The sequence below is a fragment of the Bombus pyrosoma genome, linkage group LG10 (assembly GCF_014825855.1).
Source record: "Bombus pyrosoma isolate SC7728 linkage group LG10, ASM1482585v1, whole genome shotgun sequence".
Lineage (NCBI taxonomy): Eukaryota > Metazoa > Arthropoda > Insecta > Hymenoptera > Apidae > Bombus > Bombus pyrosoma.
Genome location: NC_057779.1, coordinates 2,698,962 through 2,724,685, shown reverse-complemented (window position 1 = coordinate 2,724,685; position 25,724 = coordinate 2,698,962). Strand labels below are relative to the sequence as shown.

The 25,724-nt window shown below is 40.7% G+C and overlaps 2 protein-coding genes across 4 annotated transcripts in view; both read right to left on the bottom strand.

The window, feature by feature from the left end:
* LOC122571463 (netrin receptor UNC5C-like) overlaps positions 1-4,604 on the bottom strand; it is a 393,753-nt gene extending 389,149 nt beyond the window's left edge. The window contains exons 1-2 of the mRNA XM_043735220.1: positions 4,538-4,604; positions 4,252-4,369 (exon numbers count right to left, since the gene is read on the bottom strand). The gene's annotated coding sequence lies outside the window, so the exon portion shown is untranslated. The remainder of the gene's footprint in view (positions 1-4,251; positions 4,370-4,537) is intronic.
* A 6,293-nt stretch (positions 4,605-10,897) lies between these two features.
* Positions 10,898-24,262, bottom strand: LOC122571841. 3 transcript variants are annotated; one of them, XR_006318247.1, is made up of 2 exons: positions 17,425-18,278; positions 10,898-11,370 (listed from the first exon to the last, which is right to left on the bottom strand). XR_006318247.1 is itself a non-coding variant. In XM_043736068.1 (2 exons), exons 1-2 carry the CDS (start codon positions 24,230-24,232, stop codon positions 11,338-11,340), a joined length of 336 nt encoding a protein of 111 aa, XP_043592003.1. In that variant the 5' UTR covers positions 24,233-24,262; the 3' UTR covers positions 10,898-11,337. The 3 variants fall into 3 exon arrangements, 1 of the variants encoding a protein (XP_043592003.1); XR_006318246.1 differs by lacking the exon at positions 17,425-18,278 and adding an exon at positions 11,820-17,400; XM_043736068.1 differs by lacking the exon at positions 17,425-18,278 and adding an exon at positions 23,930-24,262.
* Between the last annotated feature and the right edge of the window lie 1,462 nt (positions 24,263-25,724).

Below are 25,724 nucleotides of genomic sequence, written 5' to 3'. Positions count from 1 at the left end.
TAAACCTGACTTGACTTAAGAATAGCCTAACTTCCAAATCATCATAATCATAAATTTTATTCAACTTAAAGATACCTCCTAACGGATTCTAAATTTAAGTTAACCTGTCTATCAAAACTCTAAAGATTTTTATAAGTCCTGCCTAAATATCTAAATGTAATATAATTAAGGAAAAAAATGTTAATGAAATTGATGTTGTATGGAATGAAAATAACTTTCAGAATATTGAGATTGTGCACTTCTTTTCATTAGTTCTATAAAAGGTTTTGGAATAAAATTTAAATTCGAATTAGTTTAACTAAATCTCAAAGTTCTTTAGAGCCTACAAAAAATCTAAGAGTTTCTTATTATAAATCCTACTTGTACAAAAACCTAAAGATTTATACAAACTATCCAAATAAAAATCTGAAAATCTAAAGACCTAATTAATGCAATAAAGGAAGAAGAATGGATGCCTTTTAGGATATAATACTTCTTTCAGTGGTCTCAAAATATAAAGAATTTAATAAAATTCTATGAAATATAAATAATTCCACAATAAGCGAGGCTGAAGACACTATTTCATGGTATGTATTTACTCGCATCTTTTCATTTTCTATAATTAAGCCTCTGATAATGATATCTATGGGATATTTCCTACAATTAAATGAATACTTAAAAAATACTTACAACAAGAAGGAAAACACATTATAGATAAAAGAATCAAATTACCAAACATCAAAATCAAAATATTCTAAATGTGAAGCAATCTGAATTTGAATTTAATCAGAAATTGAAAATTTGATTTGAATACTATAAAATGAAAGAGGAATTAACTAAAACCATGGCTCTTAAGAACCAAACAACCTTACATTGAAGTACACTTTATATAATTTCAATTACTTCCATATAATTTGAATGTTACTCAATCATATATTTTCAGTATTGGATATTTAATAAAGTTATTTAAAAATGATACAAATTTGAAACAATACGACAACAAATTAAAAATGTTTGTCAGTATCAAATAAATACCAGCAGTATTTTCAAAGACAAACGCTGTGGAATTAAGGAGTGCTGAAAAAAAATCACTAGCCAGAAGGGCCATTCACTTGATATAAACCCGAGCAAACTATGAGTGAAACAACTTCTTCGTTTCGTAACACTAATTTATTAAATTCAGTTATAAAATAGAAAATTTGAAAAATAAATCGCGAAGAGTGCTTCATCTCACTTGCAATAATAATTGATTTACCACTGCAAAAAAAAAGAAAAAAAATACAAAATTCCCGGAAGGATTAGGTTAGGAAGGATCCTAACACCACATAAGGATTTCACGAAACGCTAGTAAATGCTAATCTATGCACTCGTATTAAAATATACGCAACACTAACGACGGGAGATCTCAATGCAACCGAATGGGAGGTTGCTGATGTCAGCTGCATCAGGTGATCCAAAAGACAGAAACATACTTCCTCAGTCTCAGTAGGAAGATTTTTGGGCACTTTATCAACGCAACACTAATGGAAGAAACGCAACCATTCATCGACGCAACGCTAATTGTAAAAATAATCAAGACGGCCGCGATTGAATAATTATCGCAACACTAATTCTTAGAAGTAAATAAAATTAAATTAAATTAAGTAAAAATTACTATTTCTGAATAAATTATTATAAAAGCTACTTCAATTACTCGCGATAGGCAAAACTAGCAACATTACAGAATTAATTAATGTTCAAATACAGAAAAAAAACAGAACAAGTGTATTCTAATATAACACCGTAGAATTCTAATAACTGATAATAAAAAGAGATAAGAACAAGCGCGGCATCTTATAGTTCGCAACGCTAAAGCAAACATTAATTCAAACCGACATTACCACTCTTTCGCAACTCTAATTTATAACGCGAAATTTTAACTAGCTCGCAATTCTAATTCAAACCGATATTAATCATTCGCAACACTAATAAAAAAACCACGATTTGCCCAATATAATGATGAACCGATATGTAAATCGGCCAAAAAGATACTACATACTACTACTATAAATACTAAACAAGAGCATAGTGACAAAGTGATAATAAGAATGACTTTCCATGTTCTGGATAATCCAGAGGATGGAAAGCCATTAGTAGTTGCCCTTTTCTATGGAAATTGCCGGGCCTCTTCGGCTTGTAGCCTCTTCTTTCTTCGAGCGCAATGCTCGCTGAAACTTAAATCTAGGCTCGAGACTTTCTAATCACAAACCAAAAAATAACTTACAAAGGTGAAATAAAAATATAAATCACGGATACTATTCCCCGTGCACATGGATGAGCAAGGATCATAGTGATCGTTGCCCGTTCGCATGTGCATGCTCGAGCACGTTCGTTTCGAAAACTTTTCACGACCACGTCCGCGAAATTCGAAAAATCGATGGTCAGAGACGAGTTTCTCTATTTGTGCCAGCTTCACCGTCAATTTTTCAAATGAAATTTCCTGAAACAGGTTGAACACGCGAAAACGCGCCTACCCGACCAGAGACTGTGCCAACCTGCCCGGCCCTACCTACTTATAATTAACATTCACACCAAAAAGTATACTACCTATCCTACCTAGTCCTATATTTAAAAAGTAGCAAAACAAGCACACCAACACATTCGCTCCACGGTTCTCACACATAACCCGGGCGCAAAAGCCTACACTAGAGAGAACGTCCCGGGACGTCTCCGACACCCGAGTTTGGCACACAACTTTCACACTCTAATTTACGTACCATTTTCCTGGAATCAACTGACGATAAATAGCGACCATTGCGTAAAATACGATAAAAATACGTATACTCTTACGTCTTAATTTTAATTAGAAATAGATTTATAATTGAAGAAATAGATTGCATTTTCTAGAGAAGTAACGTTATTTGAATAAATGATATGATATTTGATACCATTATTTTGTAATTTGAATATTATTGTAGAATCAGTAGTGTTATTATCTATATTAATATCTGTGATTTCCTTGAATATTAATAAGAACCGAAACGACGCAACTCCACAGACCAACCACACACACAGACACAATGTGAAAATTACGTCGTGCACGATACACTAACTATCGTCAGTCGCTAATAAATTATTGAATTAATGGTCATCGTGCCCATCGCCTTTCCTTCACCCAAGTAGCACCTGGGCACGTGAATGAGATCCTGGCAATGGTCACGGAAGGGATTAAACCTGAAAATCCTGAGCTAAAAGATGATTAGTACTTATCTGTTTTGTATGCATCTAACGCACTACTGTTCTTTCATTTTGCATTTATTCATTTTATTTGAAATTATTCTGAATCTAATATTAATTTGATAATATAATATAATATACTGAATTTAATAATATAATAGATTATTGAAATTCTAATATTGCAGAAAAAGTAGACAGCGAACACAGAATTTATTTGTGAATGAGGACATTAAAACTCGATGCAATGTAATAATAAATTTCAAATTAAACATTAGTGTTAAATAATCTTAGGCGATCCCTTCATCAAAGCACATTTGCGAAATCGCGAAAAAATGTTCAAAATTTGCTGCTTTGAGTTCAGAATCTACCTGCCGCGAAGTTTCTTCTTGCACATAAAAGATACATTTTTGTACGGAAATAATTGGACTTTGATATTTTTACAACAATGAAATTATTTAATATATTATCATGAAACGAAAGATGAAATAAATTATTTACTATAAAAATTATTTGTGATATGTACCGTCATCATTGAAATTACAATTTTTATAGCAACAAAGTCGAAGGATATCCGGCTTCTCTACTGCAAAATAATCAATTCAAGTAATTTCAATATTTATTATTTATTAAAATACTATTTATATTTTACTAACACGCGTACTTATATCCGTATGAATAAGTTTCACTTTTACAAATAGTCATATTAAGTATATTCTAATCTTACAAGTAATTATACTAAATATATTTTCGATCATAGATACCCAAATTTATTATTATTAGCATATGATCATACATAAATAGCTAATCAATTATTAACATTACACTAACGTCATTCGTCTTAATAAAAAACGCGATATGCAAAAAGGCCTATCCTGAACTAATAAATAAAATATTAAAAGTAATTATGTATTACCACTCACGAGTATAATAAATACCCGCGGTCACTATGCTCGTAAAAAAATTCTATGTAATACAACCAGTCACTCGTGTCGATTCGGACCTTTCATCCTACGACATGATTGAGTGACCGGAGGGACAAAAATGCATGCGACTCACGGTTAGATGCGAAGAACGATGTCATCAATGTTGGAGTAGCCCAGAAAAAGCCATCGTGAAGGCCGTCACCAAGGGAAAACCATCAAGCCCTATGGTGGAAATACAGGCTTTGAAATATCTGTAACAAAACATAGAATATTACAATTTATTCTTAAGGACAAAATCTCTTTGTTTATTAATGTAATAAGCAAAAGTAAAGATTTTTAATCAGATTTTATTTCGTGACTAATTAATTATGTTCAAGGAAAAATACAAGAAATAGAGTTAATTGAAGTATGATACTTACATTTTTGGCTTTTGAAACATTATAAGATGATCTCTACAGAACAGGAAGAAGTAGAAATTGCAGGAACCTTTAATGAAATACTTAACATTATAATTTATTCTTAAAACAACAGTGTTGATTATTTCAGATATTCAAGATAATGAAACACAGAATTCTACTTAGAATTCTAATAACAATCAGAATTGAAATTCTAATACACTCTACTTTTAGATTTTCAATTCAATATTAAAACTTTAAGGTTTCATTCGAATAAGTTTTAACAATAATTCAAGCAAAACACAAGGAATATATTAAATTGTTGCAAAATACATGAAAATACTTACATTCTTGAGCTCCAGGAGAGGCTGTGTCCTCTTGAGCACTGACTTTAATATCGCGAACGAATATTTAAAAAACACATATATATATTTTAAAAAAAGAAAAATAAAAGGCTATTAATCTGTTCATTTAAATAAACCGACGAACAACCACTGATTCTAATTTCGCGTATAACTATTATAATTAGTATTAATAAGAGCTATTATATTCTGAGAAATATTGAAATTACAATTCCGAAACAAACACTGTCTCTATTAATCGCATTGCGCGCGATCGCAAACATTCTCTGAAAGTAGAACTGTGTTAGTATTGGGGGAGGGAAGGGTTTGCGGCGGAATAGAGAAGGAAAGAAAACATGTTTACATATTTACGTTTTGCCTCCTAGCAAGTGTTTGTTTTGAAAGTATCGCTGTTTTTATGAAGCTATAAAGAGAATGTATGAATAAGCATAACATATTATTTGTGAATTTTATAAAACTGAACACTAAACTGAACATTAACGAATACTGTAAATGCAATTAATTGACTTCGAGGACTATACCGTGGCAACGTGTTACTGAAGACGGAAATATGTCTTGCAGTGATAAACTATATCACATTTTATAAATACTCGAAAATCTTTGCAACATATCAAAACTTCCTTGGCAAAAAGCTTACTTAAAGAGCACGATAATATTACGCGCCAAAAGCTGAACGTACTGTAATGGCGTCGTCTTTAGAAAGAATAAAAATTATTGTTGAAAGTGTGCAGATGGCACTACTATAGAAAATTTGCGCGGGATATGCAGCAAATTATATACATAAAATCTAGTCAATTGACTTCTAATTAAACTTTATGAAAAAAATCTATTAAGAACAAATATTTAGAATTCTGTTTAAGATATACATCAAACCAATGAAATAATTCGTTTAATTTATTCGAAACGAAGAAATAACTTATCATATTCGAACTAACAAAGTGAATTCAATAATCTTTTCCAATTTCATCTTAGTATTCTCAACGAACGACGAAATTACTTGTTATTCGGTTATATATTAAATTATAATTTTTACTTTATTGTAATATTTTTTTATATTAATTAATTATTGGTTATATGAAATATCAATTATATAGTATTAAAGTGTTTATCAAACATGTATCGTAAAATAAATAATTACATTATCAATGAACCAATCAAAAGATAAATAGTATATGCATACGTTTATATGTCTGCTTTCGTTAGAATAAGTAAAATATTCTACGATTCTAACAAAACTAACTTAATCTCCATGAAAAAGTGACAAATTGGCTATTAATCATCATAACGTTCAATCCACGCTATTTTGAATTCCCAGTTGTCTCGCTATGATCTAATAACCTATACAAAAGAAAATCACCAATTTAAAACAAATGTATAATATTCAAACAACGAAACTAAAACAATAATAGACTTTAAATTCTATCTCAAAAGCTAATAATACATACAAGCTACCGATAACCCTGATAACCGAACAAACGGTCGAGTAGAAAGAATAAAGAAGAATTTGAAATACTACTTAATTTTGTTATAATAAGCTAATTAAATTAATAAGTAAACAAACGTTAGTAGAACAAACCTAATAATAGTATGTAAAACGGTATAGAAGTAGAAATATATACTACGCAATTAACATGTCGCGCACTACGTAAATTAATACATCTTAACGTCACGATTTTCGACACCTGAATGACGCCCCCCGCGGCCCGGTTCGCCTTCCAGGTTTCATAAGGGTGGGGATGAATGTTTATCCCGCGGTAAATCGACCGTGCCCGAATCAACAAATTCTTGGAAAACTCGCTTGATGTAGTAAGAAATGTTTCCAACTACGAAGTTATCATGTTACACGTGGAAGGAAGGAAGAGGAAACAAACATGTGAGTTCGAAACGCATATATGTAAATACGTATTAGTAGAACATTTGTCGAATATGAAAATGAATAGAAAAAATGATATTTTTTAACATTTCCATATTTAGAAAGTTTAATTATTTTTGCATATATAATATTGATTTACTATAGATAATTACCATTATCACTTTAAAATTTTAACATAATTTGATACTAGAAAGTAAAACAGGGTTGTGTGGAAATATATTAGGGTTATATATATCTAGAATTGAGTTATGAAAATTATAAATTATTATAAAATATTATCACAGACAGTCGTTTGAGATATTATAGCAGGTATTATAATTAAACGTTTTATAAAGGAATTTCGGGAAATCTTTAATTGTTACAAATTGAAATATTATTCAACATTACCGATTAAATATAGAACAAGACAACAACACTCCTAGTGGTTCAAACTAAAACTAAATGTTGCTACAAGGTAAGGACAGACTGTGTGACAGAAATACGTTACAATACCGACACAGAACGATAAAACATAAATCTAAATTACCTACAAAGCTGTCAGAAAATGAAACAAATAACAGTATGCATATATGTATTTCGTAGATTTATGAACTGAATGTACACATCTCCTTTAAATTTAGCTAACAGCGCATTAACTAATAAAATTTCGTTTTGCAACAAGTCAATCAATATTAATCAGAATATATACAAATTAATCTTTCTGAATAAAACCACTAATATTATAAGGATTCTAGCATACAAGAGATGCTTTCTACTGCGTTATCTGTATCTATTAATTATGCAATCTTACTTTATTTCCAAAAAATTTCTACAAGCAATAGTGAAAGAAAACAGCAAGCGTTCCATTAAAATCGAAAGAGTGTTCTTCTTTATTATCCAGTGATTCCATTTTAAGATTACCTCCGATCTATCGTAGTCCTTTCTGAATTAACAGTTAATGAAAAAAGGGCGAACTGAAACGTGAGAAACCGCGCTCTCTTACCGGAGCACGGCGATCAAAATACTTTAATTAAGAGCATCTCCATTCTCAGGTACCGGAGGGCCCCGTCTCCCTTCGCTCTCCTCTTTGGCTTTAAGTCAGTACACCATGGAAAGGAAGGATACTTAGGAAATCAGCGTTACGAAGTAAAGCCAACAGAGCGTGAAGAGGGGTCCTACGACACAGGATGTTCTCCTACCTTCCGTGTCGTTCGCACTCCGAGCCCCCCTACCGTAAAATCGTCTATTCGTGGAAAGATACTGACAGTGCCGTTCGAAACAATGCTACGTGCCCATAGTTATCTACGTGCGAAACACCCCGATCCACCGTGCTCCAGACAACACCAGACATTAGAAAAACTAATTTTACTCTTTCCCCTGGAAAAAGAACGAGACGGGAGGTGTTAACAACCGAGACATCTCCGTTCCATTCTCGTTTGACCTTTTCATCAAAGAATTTTCTAATTAATAAGTCGAAACAGAAGACGACCGTGCATCGTGGCGTGAATAGGACAATTATCAACGTGCTTTAAGCACCACACAATATGTCATTAAGCCTACCTGGCAGCTTTTATTCCGTTCAAGCTGCTACATGCGGGTCGTAACGGTACCGTCCAAATTAGGCGACCGTTGCGCGAGCGTACACTCTAATAAACGCGCTTTTTGTTAATATCGGCCGTCTTTCCTCATCGCGAACCGTGACTCCTCACGGACACGGTTTGCTGGTGCCCATTACCGGAAACAGTAAATCGTTTCCTCCTAAATTACGAAGGCGAGAAACCGCCGCCACCTTGATGCCGTCCTACAGATTACCACTCGGAAGAATCTGTTTACAAGTCGTACCTTCTCCCGCTTACGTTCGTCAAATATCATCGAAAACGGTATATCGTCGCGATCGAGAGTATTCGTTATAGTTTACAATAGAATTTGTTAGCATGGGAAAGAATTCTTTTCAATTACAATTGCAGATTCACGGCGCGAGCCAAGGAATATCGCGACGATGCTCACGATAATCGCCGTTGTAACGCGCGCGTTCCACGCTCCTTCGCCATAATGGCGGCGCCGCGGCGGTAAAACAATTCCCGCCGAGCGTTCCATCAAATTCCTACGAAGAAGCTCCAGGAACTAATAATTCTCTTCCTGGACGTTGTCAGGCTATGAAATTCGTATGAAAAAAAAGGGATCTAGATTATCACGAGGGAAAACTGTTCTTGTCAGGGAAACGTGCATGCCGTGACAAAGCCGTGTTTCGAGGCACGAGCTATCACGAGTCGCTTCGGTACCCCCGAGTGGGTACGCGGGTACTTGACGAGATATAAAAGAAGAAGAACACTTGTGAGGAAAAAAGATCGAGGAACGAAGGTGCACGCAAAGACGTGGAAAGGAACAATGACTCGCGGTGGTAGCGGCGTTTATAGGGCCGTATCGACCGACAGTGGGGTGAGTTGAGCTCGTAATTAGTCATAGTGCGATGCGCTAACAGCGGCACTCTGCAAGAGTGAGCCTCGCTCGTTCGTTCTTTCGTGCTCGATGCTCCTACCGCTGCGACTCTGGGACGAACCTCGGAAGCTCTGCTAAATCATACACAGGGTGACTCGAAATTACCTGACAATTCTTCAGAATACGTTCTTTACAGTTTTCTTTAAACCTTTCTTCCCCTTTTGTTGTTATCTGATTTTTGAGCGAGCGCTTGAGAGATGAGAATCGTGATAATTTTGTAGCGACGATTGTTTGATGCTTCTTCGTGACTTTGTGTGGGTACTTTGAGTTATAGTACATACTACGAGATGATTTGAGAAGAGTGGAAATGGTATTTTATTACTCTGTGACAGATGCTAGCTGCAAAATACTACAGATAGGACGATCCGAAGGTCCGTGGTGTACGTATAACGGAAAACGGCAGTTGCATCTGTCGCGAAGACCTGATTTATGCTCATCGTAACTAACGGGTCACAGGAAATTTCATAATTGCGTAGGTAGCTCGCGAATCTTAGTCGCGGATTCATCCTCCACGTCGCTGTCTTTTTAACGAGATCCTGTTATTGTAACAAATTGACTACATCGTTAACACATTAGCTATCGACGTATAAATTGTATGAATAATGGCTCTAGAATAAAATTTGGAAACTCTCTCTCTCTCTCTCTCTCTCTCTCTCTCTCTCTGTATTTAGCGGGAAATCAAATAAAATATTCTTAACGCTTCCTACAAACATAACATAGGTGAAAAATAATTTTATCAAAGTCAGTGTAGTACGATTGATATTTTCATTAAACGTTACTTCACCACATAGTTGCGTCAAAAACTTTCCTTCTGAAAACTTGTCATCGAAGACAATAATAGTGTCAAGCTTCTCGATTTCCCAGCTTATTTATAGACTCATCGTCGATTCATCGACAAGTAACGTTCTCTTTATGTTCCATTTTTTCCCACTGCTTTCCCATGTTTCTCGTTTCAAGAACACCCCGTAGACGTGCACCTGCAACGTGGTAGACACCACCAGTTCGTTTCATCGTGCCTTTGCTACAAAGGGTTGCAGCCACGGTGGTGTACAGTACGTTCGCGGCAGAATCTGAAAAAGGGAAGGTGGTAATCGTGAGGGAAGAGGGAACGGTCTACGGAATGGGAGAAAAGGAGAGACGAAAAGCGGCAGAGCGAAGCCACAGGCGGCCAGCCGTGTCTCCGGCGAACTCGGTCGGCAGCTCTCTTGCCAATCCTGGCATTTCCACTTCTATGTGTGTTTATGCACCTCTAACGTGCCCGTCGTACCCATCGACCATGGGCTCCACTTACGTCGCGCACACATCACGCGCGATATGTGTTCTACCGGCGAACAAATGACGGTACGCTGACCTTTTCCTCGCTAGATAGAAAGCACGCGTCGGAAAAATCGTTTCTAGCCGCTACTTCCTACGTTTCGAATTTATTGGAAAATAATCCGAGAATAATTTTTCGCAAGCAAAAGATGGAAAACTTTCGCATTCGGAAGATTGACGAGGTTTCGCGTGGAAATGAAGGAGAGACGTTTCAAGGGTCGTATGTTAAGAGTGTTACTTGCTCTAATTTTATTCGATAATACATAAAGTATTTTATCTATTTACATACTATTATTTTATCTAATTCTACTTACATTAAAAATTTTACTTTTATTATCTGTTGAACTTACACTATGAAATTTATGACGCTATGTAACCTATGTGTTATAACATAGACTTTAAAAGCGTATAAATGTTGTTGACGAATTTTTATCGAAAAATTGATAGCTAGAATTCATTCGACCACATAGTAACGCGAGTAATTAGCATTAGGATATCCCTTCGGTGTTAGTGAATTTTCAAGAGATCTAGTTCTTCAAAGATCGATTTCACGTAGAAACATATCAAACTGCAGAATCTTAAAAATTATACCAGGGATTTTCTTCGATCGGTAATGACGAGAGGTATTGCGGATCGTGGCTGCGATTCGACGATGTAGCTGCTAGGTATTACTAGTACGGTTTGCCAGGTCTCATCAATCGAAAGCATCAAGCGAGAGCCGGTTTACTGACAAGATTAAGATATGCCACGGCCGCGGGCGTCGTAATTTGTAAGAAGGAACCCCGTAGACACTTTGGTTATGACGATGAACCGAGATACGTATCTGGAAGCTGCGTACATCGATCGAAATTATTTGCGTTCTCTGCTATGAATATAAAACTATCATAGAACAGCTAAACACATCCTCTGTGTATAGAAATAAGCGAGCATTTTCGCCGAAAGTATTTTTCATATTACGTGCTTTCTATAAACTTGTACGAACTTAAAATTCTCTACAAATACGTAAAATATCTGCAACTCACTAATAATAACATCTCCTAACTAACAAATGAATTCGAATCGAATGAAGATATTGGAAATCTGAACTATGAGTTCTATTGCATGACGTACAAAGACAAACAATTGGTCGAAACCTATTGAATAAAACTGACGGAAGCACAGCGTGTCAAGTAAAACGATTTCTTTTTCCCGTGGTTCTTTCTCTGTCTTATTTCGCAGCTGTGGGCTTCACCTGCGGAACGGTTCGTTGCCTGTGAGCCACCGCCACTGCAGGTCTTACCTGTTGAAGCGAGCCAAACACCGCGCCATCGTCGTCCAACACCTGTTACGAAGAGCTCACAGCTCTGAGTCAGGTTTTCCCTCGACTACCAGGTCGTCGAATATCGACGAGTCAAACAAATGTATCATAATCACCTCGGATGTTGTCGCTAACGCCACGAATTATTAGATACGTTCTGAAGGCACTTGCAGACGTTTATACCGAAGAGACCGGTGCGGTGTCTCGCTATAAATACGCAGCAACATGCTACGAAATGTTAACGCGCTACATAACTGGAGACAATCGAGGGATCGTGTTTCTCAACTGTTTGTGAGGGGACTAACAACCTTAGATAGGAAATAGTACGGTGAAATAGGGGCGGAAACGACCCTTTGTCTCGTAGTAGCAAATTATGTTTATTATCTAGATCGTGGATGAAATCTAATTTGATGAAACTTAGGGCTTTAATTTTATTCTAGCCCAGTTTTAACTCCAAATTCCAAATTCCAGAACAGCGACTACAAACTACGTAAAATATTTCAACGTTTTATTTTAGAAATAATTACATCTTCGTTCATAAAAAAATCATAAGACAAGGAGTTAAATCACGATACTACCTGTTGAAAATCTTTTTATTCCGATCTCTTCGGAATCAATTTTTAAAGGAAAGCAAATTGAAATAGCGAAGAAGGATACCTACGTAACTGAAGGGTATATTTGTCCAGGGATTTCAGCAGTACGATCGTTGGGTCAGGGTCGAGAACCAGCACGATAGTCGACTTCCGTCAGCCCGTACAGTCGACAAAGAGGAATTTGTAATGCGGCGGAAATGTTATTCCAAGAGGGGTAAGCGCTGTAAACGTGGCCGTCACGTACGTGGCTGCTCACACAAAGTACAAAAAAATATTCTCTGAAAAGCATAATGTACCAGTGAATTTCGTTCGTTTCATTTCGTTTCGTTTCGTTTCGTTTCGTCCTAAACGGCACGCCAACGAAGGCATACGCATCGTTTAGCATTCAGAACGTATCGCTTTAAGGTCATAAAGAAATTACAGCGATCCAAGCTGCCCGCCAACGGCCACCGATTCAAGAATGAGGCGAACAGAAGGATTCACGGTGAGAACTGATATTATTTACAGATACGACAGGCAGGAACTCGTCGAGCCTTAAATTAAAACAACGAGAGACGCACTCGTCGTTGAGCGTCCTTTCCTACGTGCTACACTCAATCAGTGCAGAAGATGAGGATGGGTGTCAAGGATTCTTATCTTGACGCCCGTTAAAAGATGCACCAAAGAAGCGGTAGACAGCGTTCTCATAGTTCCACATACAAGTTCTTTTGACCGTACCGGTACCAACGAAAACCGAGAGAATGCTCGGTCACTTTTCGGAGCCGCGGCCACGGACTATCTGATAAAAGATAGTCGTTAGATAAAGCGACCATCAGACTCTCTGGGAAACCAGTTTTTCGTACGTAACGATTATAGGCCGACGAATCAGATGACGTGAACTTGCGAAGATAACTCACGCTCGGTACCGTCGTTTCTCTTTCCACGGTTGCATTATCTTATGGAACAGAAATCGGGGTTAAGCAAGAGGTAAAGGTTGATCTTTATGCATCGTTATAACAGATACTCGCAGATGATTCTCTGTAAAATTCTCCTAGAGGCAGAGAAATCTTTTCTTTTCCTCTCTGATCGAATTCGTTTAAAGTCGGTAGGAAGGACGCGCGTCTCATGTTGCATCTTCGAGCATTAAAGCCGCATTACCCGACTCCCGTGAGTACAGCGACCAGGTCTCGAGAACACGGAGCTCTGTTCGGCCTCTGCGATACCGGGATCACCACGGTGGCGCGATGAAAACCAGTTTCTCGTGAAAAGCGACTACGGAGCAGTCTCTTCGTACGAGGAACGATACTATGGAGACTATAGGCCACAAGGAGACTCGGCCAGACACGATATTGCGTCTCGAATTCCCCCAACTTTATATTTATAACATCAACTGCGACTCTTCTTCTTCGCAACTCGGCATATGGCCCGATCGATCGACGCGAACCAACAACAGCAAAGAAACTGCACGAGACGAAGCACCTGTCTGAAACCTACAATGAGGGTCAAGCCGCTTTTCCTTTGGCTGTACGACGCGGCTCCGCGAATTGGCGAGCCGCCAGTGTCGCCAGGCTTTCGACGCTTCTTCATAGGCCTGCATGGGATATCACGCATGCCGTTTTGGTACAGTTCCAAATTGTCACGGATTAATGTACTCTCGTTTCGGGAACGCAATATCGCTAGCAACTCGAGTTTCGAGTTTCTCCAAAGACCGAACACGGCAGATTCTTAATACAGGTTACGGTGCATTGTATACGAAGCGTTAATACACAGCGTTCGGCATGGAATAATTCCGATTTGACCCATTTCATTGCTCGAGTTCCAGAGTAACTTGCCAAGTATGACAAAGATTCGCGTATTTATTTCGACTGGCAACTTCCACCCTTTAAATCGTCGCGTTAAAAGTTCCGTGTCTTCGTGTTACCAGTTATGCAAAGCAAGACGAATTACGTCTAAAGCATTAATTCATGAAGATAACGAGAGTCAGCTGCGCGATGAAGCCTAATATGCGAGATATCCAATGGTAACCGAAGTCGTAGACGGGTACGCGGCACCGTAGTCGAAAGCAGAGACATTCCAGCGCGAATAAGCTGCATCGTTTGCTGGTTCGGTCTCGACGTCCGAGGGCAGCTTTAAGGTTTAAGCCTTCGCGGTTTAGAACGGGGCGACCGAGGAATTCGAATCCCAGCCATCTGCTCTAGCAGCAAACTCTAGTACTTAGGTGCCCCTCTCCTTACTTTCTTATATACTTTCTTCGTCTCTCACTCCGTCCTTACTCGCCCGTTTCTGTCTCTCCTTGTCTCTCGTTCCTCTGGTATCTTCCCGTCTCTAAGGCCAGCGTTACGGTGCTGAATGTCCGGTTAATGCACCTGCGTACTCCGTGGCTCGTGAGCGGAACACCATGAAGCGAGGAGGACAGAGAGATGGAACGAAGAATAGAACACGGAGGACAATCATGGCGCTACAAGTTGCTACCGATGACGATGACGAGAGATGGTACACGATGCCGATCCTTGAAAGATGCCAAACGAAGAAAAAGATAATGGAATCCAACACGTGAACCATGTGATCCTTCTTCTATCGTGAACCAAGGAGAACGAAAAATGTACAAAACGACATGGCGATGAAGCGAGTACTGTATCTTCTTTATCGAAACTAGTAACAGTCTTTGCTATATTCGCTACCGAAAGAATATAGTTAACCAGAAAAACTTTGACCAAGTATTGGGAAAGATAAAACCAACGAGCAAGTTCTTGTTGCTAAATGTTATCGACTCCTTCCACAAGTATAACTTTTATAGTTTATGCTGGCCATCGTTTCCCTCGCGATTCTTCTTCGACGATTTCAGGCTAGCCGGTCTAAATACGATAGAACTCTTTCATTTCTAATTCTTGGGTCTTCTTCCTCGATGCTTCTTCCTCCTTCCACACAGCGATCTTCGCGCAGCGACCATGCACCAATTCATAAAATCCCTGGAGCGAGCCTAAGCGCTCCACTAACTCCGTCGACGAGTCGCTGACCTCGAGATTCAGCGGTGCGCATCAGCTGCATTTCTCCATGCGCATAGACCAGTTGCGCTGCGACGGTCATGGTAATCCTCCTTCGAAGGAACTAGAAACGGCGATGCCCGAACCACGCGAAACAAGGAAATAACCACCGAAAAACAATCGCCGGTGGAAAAAATCACGAACTGCAACGCGGTCCGTTCCATGCTATCTCGGTTTAGCCATCCGTCGATGGGCAACTATGCGAGCGATAATTAAAAAAGAGTACCGTAACAGTCTGGCCGACTGTTCGTTCCGAACGGAATCTCTGCAAAGTGTCGTTGACCCACCTTCTAGTGATGATTTTGTTCCATATAGAATATATTGAATAAATTCAACTTGACCAAGATTGATCAAAGGACGAGTAATTAGCGAGAAGTATTTATCATTCCCCCGTTTGTACGCCGCGAAAGGATACAAGGAGAATAATCCCTATACACGTAGTGGTAATTACAAGGGGGTAATTACCGTGTTGGTAATTTGATAAAACGCGCGAATAGAATCGCACGGTGAGAATGGATCGGAACGGAGGATACCCGTTCTCGTATCTCTTTCGGGACATTTAATGGCAAGTCCTTTTAACGCTGAATAATAACATCGTGCACGAAAGGGAACAGTGATGCGAAGTCGCTAGTGTCCAGATAAATGAGCGAGGCGAACCGACCAAGTCCACAGAAGGACACGGGTTATGAGGGGGAAAAAAATGAAGGATTGCCTGTCGCAATCCGTGTCCATCGCGGTCTTTGCATCGCAGAGGTTCTTGGCTCTGTTCGAAGCCACCGTGTAAATTCTATCAAAGTCTATCTTACTCTACGCCGGGCTACGATCATACCCCACTCCAGCACGACTACACGTGAAAAGTCACGCTCTGCTGGATTCAGGTATAGTTAGTCTCTAATATACTGGGTGACTGTTCGTCTACCATTTGCAATCGAATCGCGAGTAAAGCCGAACGTACGAACCGTTTCTCGATTTGTTTATTTATCGTGACGACGATTTCCCTCGATCGAGGATTTTATCATTTAACGTACAAAATATATGTATGTATAAACCTAATAGACGAAGATTGTCGGAGGTATTATACGGGTAATTTTAAAGTAGCTCGTACGATCGGTAAAACGTTTCATGGAGAACCGAACGGCTCCGGTTCAATCACGCGATCGACATTTTATTGAGAACATAAACGCGCGGAGCGGGCGTCGTTAAATAAACCGTGGTAACGCATTCCCACGAGGTACGGATGGAATCGTTGAAGCGGCAACGTATTATGGTTCGGTGCACGTGAAATCATCGGTACCACGTAAATCGTCCGCGTTATTAATACCGTTCTACTAATACGACACAAATCCCATTTCAATTTAAAAAATGATTGTTTCGTTTCCAATTTTTTGCTTCTCCTCTGAAGGCGCCTGTATTCTGAACCGTGGAAAATCCTCGTGCAAAAATACAACGCTCTCGAAGTATCTCTAAAATAAACACCTCCTCCCTGCTTAGTTTCGAATATATAGAGATCTTTATGCGGTGCATCCAATTTTTCTGGTCGACGAAACACGACATCGACGAAATATAAAAAAGGAGAAGGATAAAAAGACCAGAGAGAAGAACGATCTAGAGAACAGTTTGACAAAAATCCGGCGGGCCGGTGCCACGTGCCCGAAACATCGGCGCCATTCGATCATCCGCACCGCTTCACCGGAAGACCATACCCGGACCCTTATTTCTCGATCACTCTGTACGCGTATACGTGTGTATACCCCGTGCACACAGGCCACGGGACACAGCTTTTGCTATGCTGTTGGCCTATTCGCTCATTCCGAGCTGAGTCACACACAACACCACCACACCAAGTTTCTCTCCTTCGTTTCTCTCCCACCTCCTTTTTCCTTCCCCTCTGTTCGTTCTGGCTGTACTTCCCCTCTTTCCCCTTCGATCCCTTCCCAACGAAATGTTAACCCTCTCCACCACGTCCCTCACCTGTGGCTCGTTCCTGCGGCCGCAGGGGCCGCAGGCTGACTCCCCAGGTCGACTGACTGAGCTGACTGTCTCTACGGCTGGCTGGCTCGGCGTAGCCACCCAGCCACTCGACCAGCGAGCCACCTTCCTTCTCTTGCGTGTGTATCGCAGGTCGGCTGGAGTTTACCTGGCGTTACCTGCCAGCCTGCAGCCTCAGTTCACTCACGTCACTTCGAGCAACCGGTTCGCGGAGTCCTCCCGGCTGCGCTCCTACGACTTTAAAAGCCTCCTCTCGAACCTGCCTCCTTTTTTCCTTTGTATACGCACGTAACCGCCGCTCTTCTTCTTCCTTGGCCAACCATCCACCGGGGCCCCTTTCTCTTCCCTTCGTTTGCTCCTTCTTCTTCTTCAACGTCTTGGTCTTAGTCTTCTTCTTCTTCTTCTTCATCTTCTTCTTCTTCTTTATCTTCTTCTTCTTCTTCTTCTTCTTCTTCTTCTTCTTCTTCTTCTTCTTCTTCTTCTTCTTCTTCTTCTGCTCTTACTGCTGCTTCTTCGCGTAATCGCGTGACGTTTTCATCGAAAACAAGAAATATACCGCCTCGTGGTGACTCGCTGGTTCGATCAACATGGAACATTAAAACTTGAGAAAGTCGTGTTCCGTATAGTCTCTGAGGTTTTGTATAGTTGTTCGGAATATATCGGGCAATGAAGACAGATAGGAGACTTGAATGTGGACGCTGAAACTGGACAACAGTGAAATGTTGATGGGAGAAGAAGGTATTACTACGGTCAGTGAGAGAAGGGGAGGTACCAGAGGAGAGGTTGTTACCAATGGCGATCGGTACCAAGCATCATCCTCGTTCGACGACACGACTGAGGTATCGGAAATTATCTTTCCACAGGTATCGAATAGAAAATCAATCGTTTATTTTTCTAACCACGCGACATCTGAGTTTGCTTACTGGTCTATCTCAAGGTATTCTGTTAGAAAATGTCACGTATGGTTTATGGTGTGGAAATGTAATCGATGTCGATTGAAAACCTTTCAAAGGCCGACGTCACTGCAGATCGCATACAAAGTGCATAACAAAGATTAGTCTTAAAAAATAACCGCGCGATATCGAATTAATCATCATCTCTTATCGCTTGGCATTTTTCCATCCAACTGTTATTACTCGGCAACGATCGGTTCTCGTTCCCGCGTCCAGCGACTTAAATGTCGCGAACTTTTTATCGATAGGAACTATCACCGGTGAAATCTATTTCGTTCTAGTACGAGCGATGGGGGCACGTTCTCAACGGTTTCTCTTTCTTATGTACCTAAGATTTTCATCGGGTCACTGTCCTCGCTACGGTCACCGTTATTCCTCGGCTCCGACCTCGCCACGAAAAACATCGTCGCGCTCAACGATTGCGCAACGAGAATCGAAACGATCATCCGGGAAATGAGCTTGCCATTCGTACAATTTGTTCGTCTTCGCGAGATCGTACCGACCAAGTTGTTCATAGATCGAGCCTTGAATACCATCGATCACGTTGGTTATCATTCCTTGATTATCAATGGAGGGTTGACTAAGAATGAATTAGGTGCCGTTAATTACTACCTATCATCGCATGATGTATTGTGACTAATAAAGAAATCGATAATATATAAAGCGATATTTGCATACCTTCTCGCGTTAGCTTTCACGCGAAACGTATCCCGGAATGCATAGAACGACGATCTATCGATTTATCACTTGGCAAGAATTCACCCACGTAACACGAACGAACGGGCACGTTTCTCGGGGAGCGAGAATCTATGTCATGATTTAATATGGTTTCGAAAGTCGCGAGCTACGAACGTTATCCAGCGCGGTTTCAGGCTTGTTTGGTATTTTATTGTTTTCAAGCTGCCGCTCTCTTTCATTATCCACCGTCTACGGTTCTTCCTTGATAATCATCCGTGCCCTTTCTTTTTCACTGTCTCATTTTCTCGTCCTAAATTATCGTTGCCATTACGGCGAAATCTTTTCGAATCTTTTTGTCGTGGCTTCCAAGCGCTCTTCTCCTGTCGCCCTTTTTTCTTTTTTTATCGACACCTTTCCTTCTTTCTTCCCGGTTCGTTTCTCTTCTCTTTTTCGTTCGCCGTAATATGATCGACGAAACTCGATAAGATAGGAAAAAAGATTTGAATTTTTCGTGTATCTCGCTCAACGTCATTGGCATTCCACTGACTACACTGGAGCCATACGAACCATCGTTGATTTCGTGTTGGTCCACCGTATACAATCGCCGGCGTTTTGTAAGCGTTACGCAATAACCGACGGAAAATAACTACGAATAAGAAACGCAGCAGTTTGACGAAGGTCAGTAAAGAAACGCAACAGAAGTGTGCAATGCAATAAACAATACGCGTGATAGTCGGACAAGAAAATGCACGCTAACGCTTCGTCTGCATATTCTGTGCCATTATTGTCGGCCACGATGCCGTGCTGTATAGTTTCCTCTCTTTATGTATCCTTGCCTCTCTATCCAATCCATGGTATCACGTGCCGTCGATTCGATCCGAACGTCAATCGGAAAACGTGGAGGAACGTGCGGCAAATCGCGAGTCGTTCGTAAAGCGGCACGCCAAGACGCGCTCTGATCGCGACGAGAGAGGAATTCGCGATCGACGTTTGACCTATTTGAAGAGAACCGCAAGATTTAGACGCGAAAACGGCAGAATCACGCCTGGTTTGTTGTTTCTCATAGACGGGCCTGTTCCATTTGGAAAATTATTTGATCGAAACGTTGTCTGGTGGAGAGGTGGATTATAGAGAACGATCATTGTTGATACAAATTGATTCGTTTATAGAATAGAAACGAGAATATCGGGTTAAGAGAGACTACGTGTTTGACGAGTAGCTAGAATCTCGCGAAAAATTCCTCCTCCTGGCAAAAAAACATCGGCGGAAAGCCAAGATATTCTCTTGGGAACGGGTTGAAAGATAGGGGTACCAAGTGAAACCGGCAGTTTTCTATACGACTCTACCGTATAACCAGTTTCGAACACGTATTTATTACAGCTTTTCCTTATTTGCTTTCAGTCACGGGAACCGATCTTCGTTATGAACGGCCTGACACATAAGAAACTTTAGTTTTGTCTCGGCGTACGATCGTGGACACCGCGATTGGAACATTCTGCACGTACCTTTGTTTCTCAGACTAATTAGGCGATCTTCCAGTATTAAAAAAGCTAAACCATATGCGAAGAAAGGATTAAAAATTGACAAAATTAAAGATAAACGTTTAAACGGCGGTACGAGAAGCTCAAAAATAATCAAGTTACTGGAGAAACTAATATTAATCATCGTGTGTCTGTTAAACGTTTCAACGAATGCGTCAAAGGCTAGGAAGACCAAAGTTCTATGTTTAAAAGATACAAGAAGTATCGAAAATTGTAGAAGAACCGTAGAAACGTAGTAAATCATCGCGTATCTGCGAAACGTTTGAACGAACGCGTCATGGCCGAGAAAAACCGTAAAAAGTCGCTACATAGCTCGCTCGAAAATTATCGATAACGCGACGCAACGTGACACACTTGGTATTCCCCTGGTTTTAAGATAATAACGCGTCTCTTGCAGTCAATAAAAATTATCTCTCGCAGTTCCTAGTTTCCTATAGTTTCAGTTTAGTACAGTAGCCAGACAGTAAGAAGTTTCTTCGAAATATCGACCCGTCCAATTGTAATTACCATGTTTCACCTTTAGAGACTTTAGAGACGACGAATAGACGATACGAAAGCAGTTCAAAGATATTGTCGGGGAGAGACTATTATTTTCCATGGCATGTCCCGATGTTTCGAAGCCAGGCGTGAGAACCGGAATGATAGCATGACCGGAAGAGCGGCTTGAGAACTGAGGAGACGCGCAGATAGTCGTTGAAGAATCGCAGGTATATACGGCGCACTGAGAAGATTCGAATCGTGAGAACGAGACGGGAAAACACGGCCGCCGGGTTCCCTTGCATACCACACCGTTTCATCTTTATAATAAATCACTGGAAGCCGCTCTCTGATCGAATTAATGCTTGTAAATTAAGCCGCGAAACGATTCTACGCGCGTTACGTTACCGAGAAGAAGAAGCAACTTGGAGAACTCGAAGGAAAGAAAAGGAAAAACACAGAAAAAGGAAAGCGTCTGATCGAACGGAGACTCGTGTGCGTCTAGCAATTTAGTCCCGTAATAAGTTTCACAATGAACCTTCCTGGACCATTCATAATCGATCGTTTAACGCAGTGACAGTGCGTTATCCGCTATCGGCCTCGATATGCTCTCGATTCGAGCTGCGTAACCGTGGGAAATCGTGACTCTTCGTGGAACGAAGCGGACACAAAAAAGGAGCAAAAAGATGGAAACGAATAAAGAGAAAGAGGTTAGAGGAAAAGACGAAGCTTGTCGAATTCGAGGAAGAACAATTGTTAAGGAGGAACGGAGGTGGTAAATCGAAAATCCGTAGGGGGGTAAGGCGGAGAAGAGAAACGGTGGGAAATCGGTGGAATCGAAGGACGAGAGCCGCGGTGAACGCTTGGCGAACAAATCGTGGCAGGCCACGGTAGATACGGCGGACACGGCTTCCGGGAAGGATCGTTGTTCCGTGACGGAAGAGGCAAGAAGAGAGAAAGAAACAGCCGACAATGCCCCGGCCGTGAATTATCCGCGAAGAATTCGTTTCTTTCTCGTCGGTTCTTACGTTCATCGTTCGACAATTCGCGAAGCGTTCCTCATTTTTACAAATTCGTTAATACTTATATACGCTATACGACACGGTTCGCGAATCGAACAATTAATAACGATATCTGTTCAATTACGTAATGATACCGGTCATTGATCTTCACGGTGGATACCTCCTGTTTCTCATCTTCCGCGAATATTGTTATTTTACGTTATCAAGGAAGAGAAACTTCGCGAAGAATAAACCTCGTGCTTGGACTCTGTAAATGGCACTGGAAGAATTCACGGGGGATTTAAGAAACGGGCCCGTGGAGCTCCCGTGTCATACACAGCGTCCGGCTATGCAACGCGGTTTAAGCTCAAGGAAAATTATCTTTCACGACTTCAATCGACCCACTGCGAAACGTCGTCGGCGTTTTTTTATCAATTTCTAAATATCAAGAATAATCGTGTTCGAGTCGAAGGCAATCGGTCACGATTCTCACGAAACAACCGGAGAGTACCCGAGGAGAACCCGGAAATCGTCGACGCGCTTATGTAACTAATATCAACTTGGTAATGCGTCGAGAAATCAGGCTATGCTGAGAGATAAGAGATCGTTAATACTCGGTAGGGAACGTGGTTCGCGTTCCTCGTAGGCAGTAAGAAGCTCTCGAGGCAAGTTGAAATCGTGAATCAGCAACGATAGGCGGCTCGTTCCGCCGTCGAACGTTTAATGGACGGGCAAAAACCGCGAAAAGGGACTATTTAGCGATAACGTTTTATGTTCATGCCTGATTTTCTCGGCTATGGTCGTCTACGTGCACGTGGTGCACGAAAGCTTCGCTGGTTCTCCTCGCTACGACTTGGCAACAAGCGGCGACCTTCTCCGATGAAAAGGCGACGCGATGGCGTATATAGAGGGACACGAGGCAGAGGCGCACATTTGTCGGGCGAGAAATGGCTGTCCACGTGGAAGAGGGGACCGGGGAACGCGTACCTAACCGGAAATACAGCTCGTACAGGCAAAAGAAGAAAGTGTCGGAGAAAAAGGATGCGGCCAGGGTCTCTGTGTGGATCGATTTGCGACGCGACTCGACGCGCAACACCTGTCACACGAGCCGACCAAGTAAGTGCATTCGCCCTTTTCATTGTGCGCAATGAAAAGCTGGGGAAACGTACGAAGAATATCGTTTGAATCCTGTTCTCGCGCGTCATCCTATTAGCGGCGACCGGCTAATAGCATGTAAGATGGGGTTTAGACGAGTTTCGAGCGACCGTACAACTCACTGCTTCGTACATTAGTTATCCATTCCTCTGAAAGTTCAGGATCCAGAGGAAGTTTAATTGGTTATTCTACAATTAAGGGTCAGACTTACCGCCTCTCCCCCAAGACAAGAATATTCGCCGTTCAGAAGCTACATTAATTAATTCCACAAATTGGAAAGTACAGACAAGTGATGATATTACAAACCCTGCTTTTTTAAATTCACCTTATAACCGCAAAATAATCTGTTTCTTGAGAATCGAGAAATTAAGAAATTAGTAAAAAATGGAGTTGATTGGTTTGGCTTCTGAGAGGCTCGTCGTACAACACTTAGATTATTGTAAAATAGGATTTTTCTTAACAATCAGCAATTGCACGGTTTCGTATGTTGTATGCCGAGTTGCACATTTCGAAAAATCTATCACACAATTTTAAGCAGTGTATGGGCTCTCGAGCTTCTCCGGATTCCAACAAGTGGATCGTTTTATTGAAATGTTTGATACAAAGAAATTCTCAGCAAAAATTGGGATATAGAGTTTATCTGTACAATAACAAACGAATCATAATGACTGCGTTTGATTACCTGTTGCATCACACCTGTTGCTGTCCATACACGAATCACGTGACGGCAGTGGCCGTGAAAAGATTTTCTCATTGTATTCCCGACACTTATATCGATCGCGTGGACGAGCCCGGTCGGATCGTTACACACCGTCTGCTGAAAGCGACCGAGCAATATGTCACAATTATACGCATTATCTCTTGTGCATACACGCATGAGATCATAGGGGTGACATACGAAACGATACTCGTAATGCAAATTGTTTCCGTACGGTTGATCAAAAATTCCAAACCGAGAAGCGGGTGGATAAGCGAGTAACGCCATTGATTCTAGTCCATTTTCTAAGCTAAAGTTAGGGTAAGCTAAACTTATCGCCATGCAGGTGATGCCATTATCTTTCTTACGAAATTACACGCGTCCACATTGTACGATATCTTCCTCGTGAATCATGGATACTTTTTTTTTCTATTTATACGCCATTACACATGCTGGTAAGCTGACTCAACAGTTACACATTTTTTCAGATACGAATATTTTATATGGGGACATCCAGGCACCTAGGAGTCTTGTTAAACAGATTCACGACTTCACCATGATGTATCTTCAACCCTTTCTTCGAAGGGAATATTCTTGATGCCCGGTGTCGATAAAACACCACGGCGTTTGATCGTGCTCGCGTCCTCGTTGGGATCTCCCGATCTCATTGTTCGTGGGCAGCAGGGCAGAAAGCGGCGCTTCCGGTTTCAAGTTGACTCGAAGCACGACGGACGGGTACAGGGCCTGGTTGCATCCTGATCGTCCAGCTAAACACCTGCACCACATTTCACGGGTAAAAGGATCAAGGTCAAAAAGAAACACTCTCCCAGGTTATCCGTTACATCCTCCTCTCCAAGACGCAATTCGTCGTAACGTTAAGATCGCGTGTTTTACAGACCTCCAGGTACATGTATGTCGTTATACAACACCGGGACAAACCCGAGTAATTGGATGGATATGATTCCACAATAAATCAAGGTAGAAATCAAGGCGAGGAACGATTGCACTGGCGAACCGTTTGTCGCCGCTCGAACGTGAGTATAAGAGAATGAGTAACTGTTTCTACCATCTCTTTTTTTCTCTCCTTAAACCGCAGATTATAACGAAAGAAAATCGTAACAGATGATAATGGGGAATAATTATTTTTACAGACACACTCGACCACGCTGCCATTACCCACATGCTTCGCGGAAAAATGTCGTCGCACCGGAAGCCAGAGAACGCACCACAGTACCGGAAGTCGCCGTGGGACCGCACGGATGCTTGAAAATATCGCGTACCACCTTCGTGTCCCATGGGAACCGCTAACTTGACACGCACATATAAATGCCTGTGTACATACACTCTGTATATCGCGTGTAATACTTGTTAGAGTTAGATGATATAGGTATCGTGGAGGATGTTGGTAACTCGCTCGTGATGTCACCACAAACGACTTCTTTTTAGGGACCGCAGATACGTGATTACCTGTACATACCTACCGTGTTACGCTATGTTATTAGTATTAGATAAAATAGGGTATTGGACGTTGATAATTCGAATTAGCTATTCACGAACGTACCCATCCGCTTCCGAGTACGTGTGCAACCCACACACGCATGTACGCCCATGCTACACCATCGGAGGATGGTTAACTTTATGATTCATGAAACTTATCTTTATGGTCAGGTGAGTAACACCGTCGGTCCCATAACAATGGGGAAAGGTGGACGACAGATGAGTCCCTCTTTTGTCCGAGCAACATTAACGCGTAAGATCCGTGCTCGGTACTAGCAACATT